The 15896-nt window shown below is 51.9% G+C and overlaps 1 protein-coding gene and 1 long non-coding RNA gene across 15 annotated transcripts in view; one reads left to right on the top strand and one right to left on the bottom strand.

Moving 5' to 3' along the window:
* Positions 1–15896, bottom strand: part of MYLK (myosin light chain kinase) — a 258811-nt gene that overhangs the window by 78117 nt on the left and 164798 nt on the right. For all 14 annotated transcript variants that reach the window (XM_023623637.2, XM_070243688.1, XM_070243691.1 and 11 more), the window contains 5 exons: positions 14150–14287; positions 12014–12211; positions 11098–11347; positions 5251–5322; positions 3116–4818 (listed from right to left, as the gene is read on the bottom strand). In XM_023623637.2, the coding sequence (XP_023479405.2) occupies positions 3116–4818; positions 5251–5322; positions 11098–11347; positions 12014–12211; positions 14150–14287 (2361 nt within the window). The remainder of the gene's footprint in view (positions 1–3115; positions 4819–5250; positions 5323–11097; positions 11348–12013; positions 12212–14149; positions 14288–15896) is intronic.
* Positions 5088–15652, top strand: LOC106782010 (uncharacterized). The gene is made up of 4 exons (XR_001378845.3): positions 5088–5197; positions 7672–7753; positions 10834–10954; positions 14913–15652. It is a non-coding gene; the product is annotated as an uncharacterized lncRNA (long non-coding RNA).

Here is a 15896-nt window from a genome sequence, read left to right as displayed (position 1 = left end):
AAAACTCCTAATCCCCAGCTTTGTGTACATGGCTCCTCATTCCAAACTCTTACATGGCTCCCTATTGCCATTAGAATTGAGTTCCTTAGCATGACATAGGTTGGAATGGGGCCATGCCTCCCTCTCCAGCGCAGACCATGCTGTGAGCAGGCCTGCCTTTGCTGCTGCTGTGCGCCCATCTGGAAAGCCCATACCTTCCCTCTTCCCTGCTGGGGGCCTTGGCCTGTCTTCAAAGTTCAGATCAAGGCCCAGCTGTTTCACACTAGCCTTTCCCTGGCCCCGGCACTCGGCTCCCTCTCCTCCGACTCTCAGCAGCTCATCATCGACACTTGGCTGGAATAGTTTTATCACTGTGAGTGTGTGTCCTCTCTCTCCAGATCTGTTGAGAGCAGATCCACTCGCACCTTTCAGAGTGCCCTATTGCCCGCAGGGGGCCTGCTGAAGTGCTCACGGATAAGGCTTTAAGATAGGCTTTCCCCCCCGGGCTCTTGAAGGCTTGGAGAGTGAGGCTCTAGAGAAGGGATGGTGGACAAAGTGGGGCTCGGATTTTGAGGCAAGGCACTCCCCACTGTGGCAAGGCGGATGGCCCATTCCAAGGTCTACTCCCTCCACTGCAGTGAAAATACCAGAGACTTGACAAGCCCAGAAGGCACCACTAGTCTTCCAGCCTCTTGACAAGTGTTGACAGTGTTGAGGAGTAAACAGCCATTAGCTTGTCCCTTGACAGACAATGTCCTTGGGGTTTTCAGCTGCACCCACATGCTGACATACTAACAAGAATTAAGTAAGAGCCAACAGCCGAGTGAGTGCTCTACACACCGGAACTCAACCACCTGCATTCAAATCCCAGCTCTAACTGGCTGTGCAACCCTGGACAAGGTACTTAACTTCTCAGGTTAGAATGGGCAGTATACTGGTTGTGAGGATTAAATGAGTGAGAAGTGTAAGATGCCTAGGGCAGTGTCTGGCACACAGTGTTCAATAAATGTAAGGCTGTCCTCACTTTTCAAAGGAGAATTATAAATATTTAGAATATTTTTAAAAGTTTGATTTGGGGCTGTCTCCATAATCCCCTCTCAGCCCCCTCCCTGTGTCTCTCTATCCTCTCCTCATGCCAACCTTCTTTTTAGTCATTTCTTCTTTCTCTGCTTTGGACCTAAACTGTCCATTTGAGATGGTTTTTTGTGGGAGGCGATGCTGGAATAGTCAGGTCTCTATCCCACTTAACACTCAGTGACCAGCAGACACAACAGACTCAAGGCCGTCTGGGCAGAACCTAGCCAATGTCTAACGGCTCAGGTGTGTCTTTGAGACCAGGGCTGAGGTCTGCTTACACGGCGTAGCTGAGAGGATTGTTTATAAGTGGCTCTGCAAGTTCCAAGCAGGTCCCAGAGCAGCTGCGTGCTTTGGGAATTGCCCTCAGCTGTCTGAACATCAGTTTCCCTGAGGCTGGTGCAGCCATGGACCTCACACTGTGCAGGTCTGTGTGACTGCCAAGTCCCAAGGATGGTGGCTGCCCACCTTCCCTCCCTCCCCAGGAGATCACCACAGGGTAACCTGGGAAATGCTCCCGATCCAGGTTTCAGATCAGTTTCACCAAAGGCTTTGCAACTGGGAGGGGCCCACAGGGGTGACAGGGAAGGCTGCAGCATCCACTCCCCTGGACATCTCACCCCACCGTGGTCATCCCACATGCCCACCTGTGTGTGGACCACAGGCAGGCTGAACTAGCAGAGGCAGGGGGATGGATGAGATGACTTCGGGAGGACCCTACCAACCTGGGGATATCCAAGTGAAAAAATTATCATGTCAACACATTAGCAGAAAATAAAACATCCTTCTCTCTCCTGGCCAATTTCCCCTTTACCCCTACAGCATTTAGATTCAAAACACTCAGCTCTTCCAGATTTGCTGTCTGAGATGCAGAGTGAAGAAAGAAACTGCACTGTGAGCTCAGAGGGACCCTGTGATATTCAAATGCTTCATTTGGGCTTTTAAGAGGAAGGAAGGAAGGAAGCTAAATGAGGGGTGAGGGAGGGAGTAGAGAGGGGTCCAGTCAGAGGATGGAAGGGGAGCAGCCCAGGGAGGGGAATGTTTCTGACGTCTTAGTGGACCTGGATCTAACAGGACCTGTTCACTCAGGCCCCTGCTGCAGCTGCTGTCTACCTGTCAAGGGTAAAGGGCCACTTTGTAGGGAGCTTTGCACCCTGCCCTGTCCAGAGGTACCAGCATCAGCCTCAGCCTCAGACCAGAGGACTCTATTCTAGTGTGGCCACCAGAATGGGGTGTGAGCAGTCTGCTGGCCTTGGAGCTCCCATTCAGGCTTGGGGTTTACAAAAACATTTCAAACCAATTTGAGGGTCCAGGGAGAAAATCCTTTCTCACCACCATCTGTTCTCTCGGTGTAAACTGGCCCATCTGAGAACTTCAGACCCCGAAAGGCCCCAGATGGTAGGATTTAGGGCCCCCCCTCTTCTCCCCACCACCCAAGAATGTGAAATACCAGCAAACAAAAGTCTCATCCAAATTAGGAAGCGAGCGGCTCTGTCCGCCGAGAGTTTGTGCCGTAGGGGCTGTTTGGGGTTTGTGGCTTCCCCGGCGGGTCCCTTCAAACCCACAATGTTATAAAGACTTAAGTTGTTGTTGACCCCAAATCACAGTCCTGGGCTATCCCGTCACTGCATACCCTCCCCAAACCTAAAATGCTGCTGCAAGAGCAGCTCTCAGCCCAGAGCCCCTAGTCAGCTCCAGCCCCCTGTGCCCCCATTTCCAAGCCTGTGAACAGAGCCCTCTCCATACCAGAGCTGTGGGGCACCAGCTCACACCCAGGTCTGCTCCGAGGAGCCATGGCTGGGGGTGGAGGAGGGGGCTCTGCCAGACAGATACCTGGGTATGTGCCACAGGCCCAGTCTCCCACCCCTCACCCCCTAGTAATGCAGCGTGTGCCCAAGGGCCCTGAGCAGGGCACCTGTCCTGTGAGTGAAGGGGGCACAGAGGCCAGTCATTCCAACCCAGGCTCTGGGCTATGAGCAGTGATCAACAAGCCCACGGCTCTCTGAGCCGACAGTGACCCTGACAGAGAGCCCCCATCTTCCCCCGCCTTCACCCTTGTTACCTTCTTGGGAGAGGATGATGAACTTGGTGGTCTTGAGTGTCTTTCCATTCAGCATCCAGGTGATGGTGGCCAGGGGGTCCGAGGACACCTGGCACTGGAGTAGCAGCCTCTCACCCTCTGCCACATGGACGTCTTTTAGCTTCTCCTTGAAGGTTGGCGCTGTCCCTTGGCTCTCTGATCTTTTTTCATTATCTGTGGTCCCCGCAAGCCCCCTCTTACAGTTCACATCATTCTTAACCTCCTTGAGTTCTTCTTTCCCAGATGGTTTTGGAGTCTCAGCAGGCTTGGCATTGCCCACAGGTTTCAGGGGCTCATCTGGCTTGGCGTTGCCCACAGGTTTCAGGGGCTCATCTGGCTTGGCGTTGCCCACAGGTTTCAGGGTCTCAGCTGGCTTAACGTTGCCCACAGGTTTCAGGGACTCAGCTGGCTTGGCGTTGCCCACAGGTTTCAGGGGCTCATCTGGCTTGGCGTTGCCCACAGGTTTCAGGGTCTCAGCTGGCTTAACGCTGCCCACAGGTTTCAGGGACTCAGCTGGCTTGGCGTTGCCCACAGGTTTCAGGGGCTCAGCTGGCTTAACGTTGCCCAAGGGTTTTGGGGTCTCAGCAGGCTTGGCGATGCCCATGGGTTTCAGGATCTCAGCTGGCTTGGTGTTGCCCACAGGTTTCAGAGGCTCAGCTGGCTTAACGTTGCCCAAGGGTTTTGGGGTCTCAGCAAGCTTGGCGAAGCCCATAGGTTTTGTGGTCTCAGCTGGCTTGGCGTTGCTGATAGGTTTCAGGGTCTCAGCTGGCTTAAGGTTACCCAAGGGTTTTGGGGTCTCGGCAGGCTTGGCAATGCCCACAGGTTTCAGGGTCTCAGAAGGCTTGGTGTTGCCCACAGGTTTCAGGGTCTCAGCAGGCTTGGCGTTGCCCACAGGTTTCAGGGTCTCAGCAGGCTTGGCGTTGCCCACAGGTTTCAGGGTCTCAGCAGGCTTGGCGTTGCCCACAGGTTTCAGGGTCTCAGCAGGCTTGGCGTTGCCCACAGATTTCAGGGTCTCGACTGGCTTGGTGTTGCCCACGGGTTTAAGGGTCTCAGCTAGCTTGGTGTTGCCCACGGGTTTCAGGGACCCTGAAGGCTGGGCATTGCCCACGGGCTTGGGACTTTCTGCTGCCTTGGCATTCAAGGCCTCAGCATCATTGCTACTATTCTCTGCTGGTAATTTTTTCTTGCTGCCCAGCACCGAGCGAAAATCCGGGGTGGCAGGTTTTGGTGGTGGTACCTTCTCAGGCACTGGGGTCTTGGGAGTCCCCTTCTTGGCCAGGACAGAGCGGAAGTCGACCTGTTGGGGGCTATGCACCTTCCTCTCTTCCTCTGACACAGTCTTTGGCTTCACTTGCCGCTGCAGGTTGGCGCGGAAATCCATCTGCTCAGCTGGGAGCTCCTTCAGGTCTTCCTCTGACAAGGTCTTGGTACTCACCTTCTTCCCCAGGAGGTCACGGAAGTCCAGCTGCTCTACCTCCTGCTGGCGGATGGCCTCCTCGGTGTGCTGCCGCGTCTCCACGCGCCTCTTCAGCACCCCCCGCACGTCCTCACTGTCTTCTTCCTCGGGCCAACCCTGCCCTCTTGCTGGCCAGCTGGGCCTCAGGGTCCCATAGCAGTCTCCACCACCACCATCAGCACCAGCTCCTCGGCCGCAGAGGCCCTCACAGCTGGCAGGCTCCCTCCCCCTGCAACCAGTGAAGGGAAAAAGGAAAGTAGCAGGAGGAAGAGGGGCTGGGTAAGAAAGAGCCGTCAGGGGAGAGCAAATCCCTGAGGGAGGGAGGGTGGAGGGGAGGGGAAAGCGGGGTAGGGGCTGGCCAGGCTGTGTTTATAGAAGGGAACATTGGAGAGAGGCGCTTGCTTGCCTAGTTGGTTTGTTACATCGGTAATGACTTCAGTAGCCTTATAAGGGTGTGTGCAAAAAAAAAAAAAAACCTCCCCCCTCTCCTCCCCTGCTCTCCCTCCCTCATTCCCCTTCCAATCTCTCCCTCTTGGCTCGGGCAGCCTCAGCTGGAGGATACAAACAATCCCGGGCTGCTGGCTGGGCCTGCAAGGGCCAGGACGAAGGTGAGTGGGTGGTGGCATGGGGCCTGGCCGGGCAGCCCTGAGGGGGCACTCACCGTGGGGGAGCTCTGGAAGGGCTGCTCTGGAGCATCAGTGACACCTGGCAACTGCATTCGCCAACCTGGTTCCTGGAGAAGTCAAGGGATCAATAAGATCAAGGGGCTCTGTGAGCCAAGGGTCTGCTCCGCCTAGGTTGTGAGGCGGGCAGGCAGGGCAAGCAGGAATTTGGCCACGGGCTGGCTGCCTCCAGGGAAGATGGGGCCACAGGCTTAGCTGCAACCCCAAAACGCCCACACCAGACCTAGATTTAGGGCAGGGCCCTCCTCCCCTTTGGTCACCCTTTCTGTTCCCAGCTCTTGTTTAAAAAGGAAAAAGAAAGAATCTTCTGGACAACAGCTAAGATAGGCATCCGGAAGTAGGAATACTTTTTGAAGTATATTGCAAAAATAATACAATCAATCAATCACTCACTCACTCAGAGAAGAATGAAGATGAAAGGTGCTGGGGGCTGTGATGGAGCTGCTCAGTTTAGACTGTGTGGCCCCCATCAGCCTGCCCAGTGACCTTGAGTCTGACCCCATCATGCTCCCTTATACAGAAATAGTTACTTCCCTCTCCTCACAATGGCCCCACAACTGCCACTTCTTCGCCTGCTCATGAAATGAGAACACCCTCCAATCCCTACCCATCGGCTAATGCCCTTACAACTCTTTGCATTAAAAACCTAACAGGTGTCTCCCTCCATGGCTGGCCGTTTCTCTTCAGGTGGAGAGGTCCTGGGACTCTTCAACCCACTGCTAAAACCATTCACTCTCCCCGTAGTGCAGGACCAGCTGAGGCCGCTCTGCACCATGCTCAAGCACGGAGGCACTTATAGTGGATCAGCCCTCTGACCCTACAAGGCTGCCATCTGCTGGCGTTTCTGAGCTCTGACCAGCCAAGAAGGTTCTGCAGAGTTGGGGGAGGAAGTGGGGCAGGTCTGAGAGCCAAAGGAGACTCTTCATGATAATAACCCTCCATTTTATACAGCATCCTCCTGACTTTCACATCCATTATCTTTCTTGTCCCCACAACACCCTAGTGAGGTAGAGAGCACTATCATGCCCCCTCTTTTTCTTTCTTTGGTGAGGAAGATTGTTGCTGAGCTAACTCTGTGTATGTATGTGGGTCGCTGCCACAGCAGAGTGCACTGAAATTAACCACTAGGCCATGGGGCTGGCACCCTATCACACCCATTTTAAAGGTAAGGAAAGGAGCTCAGGAGTTTCTGTGAGGCAGTGCTGGGACTCTCGGGGTCTCCCCCTCATTCCCCCGAACGTGGCCGTCTGACTAGCATGAAGAGCTGACGCGTGTCTCAGATGCTACCACAGGTGCACTGAGCTCCATGACAGGTTCCTTACGTAATCCATCTCACTGAATCTTATGACAGTTCTGTGAGGTTGGGGTCAGCACCATTTTCATAGGTAAGAAAAATGAGGCTTATAAAGGTTAAATAATTTGCCTAAACTCAGAACTAACTAGCGGGGAAAAGAGTTGGGACCTGAGTCTACCTGAATCCAAGACCCCACCCTACGGTGTGCATGAGTACAAACCTATTCTGGGATATGTGTGTGTCTGTGCGTGTCTCCACGTGTATGTATATATCAACCACAGGCATGGATACACATGTCTATGGGGTCTACCTGTTGGGCACCTGCACCTGCAGGTCCATGTTTGGGAACACATGCACATGCACAAGTCGTCACCATATGGACAGACATCTGAGCATGTGGTCACGTAGCTCTGCCAATGCATGTGGGTATCCACCTCGCTTTGCCTGGCCTCCCACTCAATGGAGGGCCAGCTCTGGGTCAGACACTAGCAGCCCATGGCATGGCCGATGATTCTCAGGGTCCTGGGCACTGGGACCCATATGGAGCTAGGAGAAGTTGATCTTGCTGCCCTCCCATCCTTCTCTCGTCTGTCGGGGCCCCTCCTGGCCACCTTCCTCAATGCTCAGGCTCTCATGGGGTGCAGATTCAAGGTTCAGAGAGCCTCACTTCTGGAGAGTTTGAGGGCCCAGGGTGCTCCTTTGCTCAACAAACAGCGATTAGGTGCCTCCTTCCTGCCAGGCCCTGGGAAGGCTGAGAAGCTCTTGGAACAGCTTGAGCACTCAACACTCAGAAGGCTGACAGCACCTGGGTCAACCTGTAGAATAAGCACGGGAGGCCATTTGGGAGTGAGGCCTAGCCCCCTGGCACCCCACTTCTGCCAGGCTGCTGGCCAGTATTAGGCCTTTCTTTTCTCCCTTTCCTTCAAGCCCAGGCTGTGGTGCCCGGGGTCGGCGTGCAGCAGGAGAATAGGATGCCCAAGGGCCGCGTTTTCCCAGTAGCCCTTTTTGACATCTCCTCAGCTGAGTTTCCTCCTGTCACAAGTAGAACACAGCCCAGATACAAGTCAGAAGCAGACACTAACCAGATGGCCCTGCTTTCCCACAGCCAGACCCCGCAGAGGCTTTAAATGGTGGGGCGCCCTGTCCCCTGAGCTGGAGTGAGCTCTATCTCCCCACGGGGGAAGCAGGTAAGGACTTCTGCTGTTTTCTGTCACTTGCCCTTAAGGAGGGGAGCACAGGTGACCTGCTGTTCAACCCACCTCCAGGTCTCACCCCGAGGCCCCCAGGGAAGTCAGAGGGGGCAGACGGAAGGTGGACAACTTGGGAGACCATGGCCGGCCCGCTAAGTTGATCATCCTTTGGGATGCTCTGGGGGTCACCATTTCTACAGCCACAAACTTAAATCTCTGCTGGGCGTTTAAGGCAAATCATGGGTTCATCTGGGGCCTACAAAGGTCAGAGAGGCCTCTGGCCTGTGACCCACATACCAGATGATCTAACCAGCTGTAACAGCCTCTTGGGGCCATCTTTGGTGCCTGCACATACTAGTTACAAAGTCAGGCTTGGGGCTGAGGATGAGGCTCCCACCCCCACGCCCAGCCCAGGTGCTGCCACAGAGGATACAGGGCTATCACCCTACGAGCTGCAACTTTTACAAACTAAGAATCTTTTTCGCCCTTGCCACCCAAGCCCTGAACAAGAAGACCACTTTTTTGTCACAAAGCCTTGGACCCTGTCCCCCTCAGGATCACTCACCTCAGGAATGGGTTTTATTTGCAATATTAGTTTAAAGAACTAATTTCCTGGCAAGCATCAATCTTTCAAATATTTCAGCTGGAATTTGGAGCTGACTTTTTGACATTTCCCCTTTTAGTTCAGGAGACAAGAGCTGGCAAGGGAAGGGGAGGTAGAAACCACAGCCCATACCTACCCCACAACTTCAGCAGGGAGAGATAGGACCCCCTCCTCCCCTACTCCCACCCTGCTTCCTCCCAGCTGTCCAGTTTTCCTCCTTGAAAGGCATTCTGTCCTGGGTCCAGGTCTGATTTCTGTCAGGATGAAAAATGCTGGTGGGCAGCAAGGCTCCTGGCAGGCCTGGCACACACTTCCCAGGAGAACTTTCCACTGATTTTCTCCCTCTCAGCTAGAGGCAAAGCCAAGGCCAGGGCACCAGCCTCCCCAAGGAATGAAGAGGCTGGACTCTGGGGAGGGAAGAGGGGCAAGGGCTGTGGAGGTGGGGACTTCAGTGCGATTTCCCAGGTTCCCCAAGGTCCCAGTGCACTTGGGAGAAACAAGGAACGGAAGAGCATCTGACTTAAAGACAGAGACGAGGGTTCCAGCCTGGGCTCTGCTACTGGCCTTCGGGTGGCCCTGAGCAAGTCCATGACCTGGAGACCTCAGTTTCCCCCATTATTAAATAAAGAGGCGGCTAGATCACTTCTGAAGTCCCCTTCCAGCTGAGACAGTCTAAGTTTTATGACTGTCCCCAGCTGGGCCCAGACAGTCTGCCTGCCGACCTCCGAGTGCAACCCTCCCCTCTGGCCTGGCACGCTTCCACAGCCGTTGCTCTGTTCTTCCCGACCCTCAGCCTATCCAACAACATGTCCTCAACAGCCAAGCCTTTACTCATTTGCCAAGCCTCAGCCTGTTTTCCTCAAAATCCCACAACAAGCTCATCTTTTCTACGGTGTCTGGCTTGATCAACACGAGTGTTGTCTCAAGCACCACTCCTTCCACACAGACAAGCTCTATTCTCACTCATAATCAGTTTCCATTATTTGCACTGGCCCAGGGGAGGAAGAGTGCATCTCCTCTCTGTTTTGGAGGCAGATTTGCCTTCCTGATAATAACTGGTTGAGGCACAAGGCCATCGGTGTGTTCTGTGCATACTGCTGATGGTAGCAGGATGACCAGCCAGCCCACAACCATCTCATTGGCTGACCACAGACATGTCATTAGCTCAGCTGAGATTCACTGAACCTTCTCCAACTCAGTAGAACTTTCTGGCAGACCCATACATGCCTAGGAAATAATATATGGCTATTTTTTAAAAGCCACTAAGTACTGGAGTGGTTTGTTACGCAGCAAAAGCTACCCAATACAAGTGTAAAGCACACGCCAGAAAGGATCCAAGTGGATGGGTACATACTGGGTTGTGCGATTACTGAAAGGACAGTGCTCCATCATGGCAGTAGTCTTGGCATGCAACTACAGAGCCTGTCCTTAGCTCAGAGCCTTGAACATGATGGGCTCAGTGTGGGAAAATGACTTATCCAGGAGAGCAGGCCCCTTGCAAAGTGGCCAGGCACCCGAGCCAGAGCAGGTCCAACCATCTTCGGGATGTGGCACAACCTCCTATCTGCAGGGTCAAGGTGCAGACAGTGCTCTTCTTCAACGCCAACCTTAGGGGCTGCATTCTGGCTCCATCGACCCAGGGTTGGCGTGGAATTTTAAGAGTTAGAGCATTTTAAAGGTAGAAGAACATTTCTGGATCGCATTTACTTAACAAATAGTTACCACATGCTGACTATGGGCCAGACCAGTACTGTTCTAGGCACTGGGAACATACCAGTGTGCCTTCCTGGAGCTTAGCATCCTGTGAAATGTAGCAAGACCTTGAAAGGGAGGAAAAAATGAATGGGGATAGTTAACCTCCCTGGAGTGGTTTTTAAACGTCTACAGATTCTTTGATGTTGCTCTCTCTAAGAAGTGCAACTGAATTCCAGCCCCCTTGAGAATGGGCTGTACTTAGTGACTCACTCTAACAAACAGAATATGGCAGAAGTAATGGTGCGTGACTTCCAAGGGCAAGTTGTAAAAGACACTGCATGTTCCAACTTGTTCTCTCTTGGACCACTAGCTCCGGGGAAGGCAGCTCCCATGTCATGAAGACGCTCAAGCAGCGCTATGGACAGGTCCACGTGGCAAGGAGCTGAGGCCTCCTGCCAACAGCCCTGTGAGTGAGTCATCTTAGAAGTGGCTCCTCCAGCCTCTGTTAAATCTTTAGCAACTGCAGCCCCTGCTGACACCTTCAATGCAATCTCATGTGAGAACTGGAGCCAAAATTCATCCAGCTAAGCTGCCTCAAATTCCCAATCTGTAGAAACTGTGAGATGATAACTGTCACTAAGTTTTGGGGTAATTTGTTACACAGCAATAGATAACTAATACATTCCCTCTATCCTCCTAAAATTTTTAAATTGGATTAAAATTCCAATTTTAATCCATTTTTCCCTGCTTCATATTCTCCACACACCAAATAATGGAGGAACAAAAGCCAGGATGTAATACGACAGAGGACTCCTGGGAACTGAGCTCAGAAGGGAAGGCTCTCAATGGACATCTGTTGGACTGAAGTGGAAGAAACAAAAGCTCGTCAGCAGCTCCAGGTCAGCACTTCCCATACCTTGAAGCCCAAGCCCCACATTGTTTTGTGCTTCCTCTGATTTCCCAGTTCCAGGTAGGGACTTTGACAGGAGGCAGGAATTTGGGGGCTGGGGGTGACAGGAGGTTGGCAGGACACGTGACGCACCTGAGCAGGATCTCATACTGGCCGGCATGCCAGGGCTGTACATTCTTTAGAACCAGGGTGAACACGTCCTCATTCTGTAGCACCTCAAAGTGGCCAGCGTCTTTGGAGAGGGCTTTGCCATCTCGCAGCCAGTGCACGGTGGGGAAGGGGTCACCAGCTATGGCACAGGAGATGAGGACGCTCTGGCCCAGGGAGGCTGTCACCGAGCGTGGTTTGCTGATGAACCAGGGCTGGGTGCCATCCTGAGGCTCTGGAAGTTGGCAAAGGGTTGCGTTAGAGAGGGAGGCTTTTCAGCAGACAGCATCCATTCAACTCTCCGAGGAGGTGAAGGTTGAAGACAGCATGTTATCCAAATAACAGCTTGTCCAGAAATCACTTTTATTGGATAGATAGATATAGCACATCCTTCTCAGGGCCAATCTGTCTTGGTTACATTCTCGAGGATGATATTAACATGCATTTGTATATTCAAAGCAGGGGGAGATAGCCTCGACTACAAGGGCATTGGGCTAGGTGCTAATGATCGACATCAGATGTGCAGGGTTAAGAGCTGTCACCCTGCTTTATGTGTGCTTAACTTGTCTCTCCTCTTAAATATAGGGCCTCTAAAGGTAAAGACCCCAACAGACCCATTAACTCACCTCAAAAGCTATCATCATCAAATTGCTAAGTGTATTCGAGATTTCTCTCCTAGCACCCCATGCAGCTTGAACCTATAACCCAGAGAGGACAGGGACTTCAGAAGGCAGAGATGGCTGGCCCCACTCAGCCAGAGCCTGAGATGTAGGGTGGGGAGCTGGCCTCTGGGGCTGGGATGGGACCAAGGGACAAAGCAGGCTCACGTGGTTTCCTTGCCTCCAAATCACTTTTGGAGAGACCAGGGCAGCACCTCCTCCCTGGCGCTGGGCAGCCTCACCTTGCACTGTGAGCACGGCCTGGGTGCGGACCCCTCCAGCGCTGTTCCAGGCTTCGCAGGTATAGGTGCCCGTGTCCTCAGGGAACACCTCTTGGATACAGAGGCTGTGCTGAGTGCCTCTCTGTTCAAAGTGGAAGTCCTCCGACTCCTGGATCTCATTCCCATTGTGAAGCCAGATGACTTCAGGGGGCGGGTTCCCTGAACAGGGAGGAAGGGCAGGGGGACTGGTCAGGGAGGTGCTTCCCTGGGCCACGAGGCAACTCTGTACTGGACTGTGGTATTGTACTAGATGCTTGTTGGACTCGCTTGGCTTCAGTTTCCCATCCATAAACTACTCTAACAGCATCCACCTCATAGGTTTGTTGGGAGGATTAAATAAGTTAGTATAGCCCCCCTTAGCAGCCTACTAGAATAGCAGATTATAACAGCATCCGGCACAAAGAAAGTACTCAATGCATGCTCATTATAATTATTTAACAACAGATTTGGGGAAACTAGAAAGAATCCAGAAGTGAAAAAATATTATTTCAGAGATGAAAAAGAAAAGCCAGGAAGAATAGCTTTTAAAATTAGAATTCAGGGGGCAGCCCAGTGGCGTAATGGTTAAGTTCATGCACTCCGCTTAGGTGGCCCGGGGTTCACCTGTTCGGATCCTGGGCACAGACCTACATACCACTCATCAACAAGCCATGCTGTGGCAGCATCCCACACAGAAGAACTAGAGGGACCTACAACTAGGATGTACAACTACGTGCTGGGGCTTTGGGGAGAAAAACAAAGAGGAATATTGGCAACAGAAGTTAGCTCAGGGCCACTCTTCCTCGCCTCCCCCCCAAAAAAAAACAAAACCTTTAAAAAATAAAAATAAATTTAAAAAAATTAGAATTCAAACTGCTTGATCATACTGAGTGGTAACTGGATCACTGGGTTCGAAATGAATGTGTTGCCCACGCTGCTCTGCCTTGCACGGTGCATGTGTGGCCAGGTGGTGCAATGGTAACTTCACAGTGACTCCCTTGTCAATTTTCAGGAAAAGGAAAGCTCAGTGTGCATTTTGTTTTACAAACTCCACACAAATGTCCACTGGGCACCAGCTCATCCAGGATTCCCCAAAATGCCTCATGGTGGACAGCCTTTTCAGTTTTTACTAGTCTACTTTCCTAGGGAGTTTCTAGCAATTTGTCAGGATATAATACAATGGCCACCCATAAGGGCTTCCTCTGTGGTAAGAGCTGAGCCATTATGCTCTGCTTCCAGAGAAGCAAGGCCCCTGGAAGGGTTGCTGAGGGAGGCTGTGAGGCGTCAGGCTCCGGAGTGGCCCGAGGAGAGAGGAGACCATCCTCTGTCTCTGATGGGTTAGCTAACACGTGTCTGTGGGCCAGGTGCAGGGCGCCTCTGATGCTGTCAAGTGTGGGCAGGGGAGGAGACGCAGCCCTCCACCTGGGACTGTCATGGGACTGCCAAGGAGTTCATCCGAGGATCCCTAAAGGGGCGAGCGCACAGGTTCTCTCACAGCTCAGCTTTATTGTTCTGCAGCTCCAGAGGAACTGGAAAAGCAGGAGAGCGACCTCCAGGCTGTCAGCAGCCAGCAACCATTTAGCAATGAAGGGGAGCTCTGGATGCCTCCAGGCACAAGCTCGCTGGAGCTCCTGTCAGTAAGATGCCCCAGGCTTCTCTCACTGGCCTCCAGCAAGGACTGTGGCATCTCACACTGGGCCGACAGTCACATGTTCTTGTCACCCCACACCTGTTTGAGGACCTCTGCTTCATCTTCTCACCTTAAAATTTGAATAGAGCAGCTGAGAATATCTTCCCAGAGTTGGGAACTTCTCACATCATCTGGTTTTGTGCCAGGGTTCAAAATCTTGCAGCTATTTTGGCCACATGATGTTTTCACATTAACCCCTCACTCTTCTAGCTATGGCCATCTTCTGCCCCTGCACCAATTAACCTTGAATCCAGAGAAAGCAAAAAAGAGGGACCAAGAGGCTCATCTTCTTTGGGCCCATTGACTGACAGTCCCACGCTAATTTTCTGGGGGACCAAAGATCTGAGTGGAGCATAGGGGAGCAATGCCCATATTGCAACTGTGTCCATTTTCACATACACCCTGAGGACAGAGATGCAGAGACAGACCTGACACCTGGACTGTCATGGTGACCTGGCTTCCATCCATGACTTTGAGATCAGAGAGGCCCTGCAGGAAGCGGGGTGCAGTGGACTTGCCGGGAGCCATGGGTAGGAGGTACTCGCTCTTCCTGTCACTCTTCTTTTCTGTGTGGCAGACAACAGAATGTGCGTGAACATTCATTCATTCATTCAACAAACACAGACTAACCGACCACTTGGCACATGACTGTGTTGAGGCTCAGGTTCCCACCAGAAATTGACTGCTAACAGATGAGGCGTTTGGGGAGGCCCTGGAGATCACTGGGAACAAGGTGCGCCCAGTTCTCTGCTCAGCATCACAGTGCTCTTGCTGGAGAGCAGGAAAAGAATGAGGCCTCTGCAGAGCCCTGCCCGATCAAGGCTCCAGTTCCTCAGGAGAACTTCGAGGGGGAGAAGCCAACACTTGGCATCTTATGAGATTTTTTTCCTTAAATTTTATTTACTTGTTTGAATAAGGAATACCCTCACATGGCACAAAATTCAAATGGTACCAAAGAGTATGTGTCAAGTCTCCCTTCCTCTCGCTGTCCTCCAGCCATCAAGTGTCCATTCCCAGAGACAACCCAATCTCAGTTTCTTGTTCCTCTTGCCAGAGATGGTCTAACACACAAGCACATAGGCATACTCTTTCATTTTCTTCTTTTTTAAAAAGATGGCAGCATAGTATACACAGTGATTGGCGTCTTGCTTTTTCATTTAACAATATTGCTTGATGTCTCTCCTAACACAGAACTGAAGAGCTTCGTCACTGTCTTCTACGATTGCATGGCTCCACCGCCATCTCAAGGGATTTAAGCACCTCAAGAAAGCTAAAGACACTACGCTCATTAGAATGCCAAAAATTAAAAAGACGGATCATCCCAAGCACTGGTGTTGGCAAGGATGTGGGCAAGTGGGTCTTGCATACACTGCTGGTGGGGGTGTGAAAGAGTAGAGTTCAGCAGTTTCTTAAAAAGTAAAACATACGTTTACCATATGATCCAGGCATTCTGCTTCTGGTTGTTCACACAAGAGAGATGAAGGCACGTGTCTACACAAGGACGGGTGCACAAACAGTCTTGTGACCCCTTTATTCCTAATGGCCCCAAACTGGAAACAACCCAAATGTCCACCAATAAGTGAATGAATACACAAATTGTGATATATCCACACAATGGAATACCACTCAGCAATAAAAAGGAATGCACTAATGACAGACACTACAACAGGGACAAATCTCACAAAAATTACATGGAATGAAAGAGTCCAATGAAGAAAGAGTACATACTGGATGATTCCATTTATAGAAAGTTCTAGAAAAGGAAAAATATAGTGACGGAAAGCAGATCAGTGGTTACCTGGGGCAGGCGTTGGGGGCATGGATTGTAAAGGGGCACAAGGAAGGCTTTGGGGGTGATGGAGATGCTCATATTTTAAGACCGTGGTGGTTTCACAGGTGAAGGTTTCAAATTAAACACCATAAATATACACAGTTTATTGTCCATCAATATGACCTCAATGAAAACTGAGGGGGAAAAGCTCTCTCTCTGGGAGAGGGAGGTAGTATCTGGTCAAAGATAAAAATGAGACCTCTCTGGGTTCAGGCCTGGCCCACTTACCCCCATTCGGTTCTCTGGGGAGACGGGTTAATAAATAGGCTTTCCATTATTCTTGGAATCCTCCCCAAGCTGGGCAGCACAGTGGCTGAGCCGGTGTCTATTTCCAGCACCAGACA

Source organism: Equus caballus, chromosome 19 (assembly GCF_041296265.1).
Source record: "Equus caballus isolate H_3958 breed thoroughbred chromosome 19, TB-T2T, whole genome shotgun sequence".
Lineage (NCBI taxonomy): Eukaryota > Metazoa > Chordata > Mammalia > Perissodactyla > Equidae > Equus > Equus caballus.
Note: the sequence above shows the minus strand (reverse complement) of the source record. Positions and strands in the feature narration are given on the sequence as shown.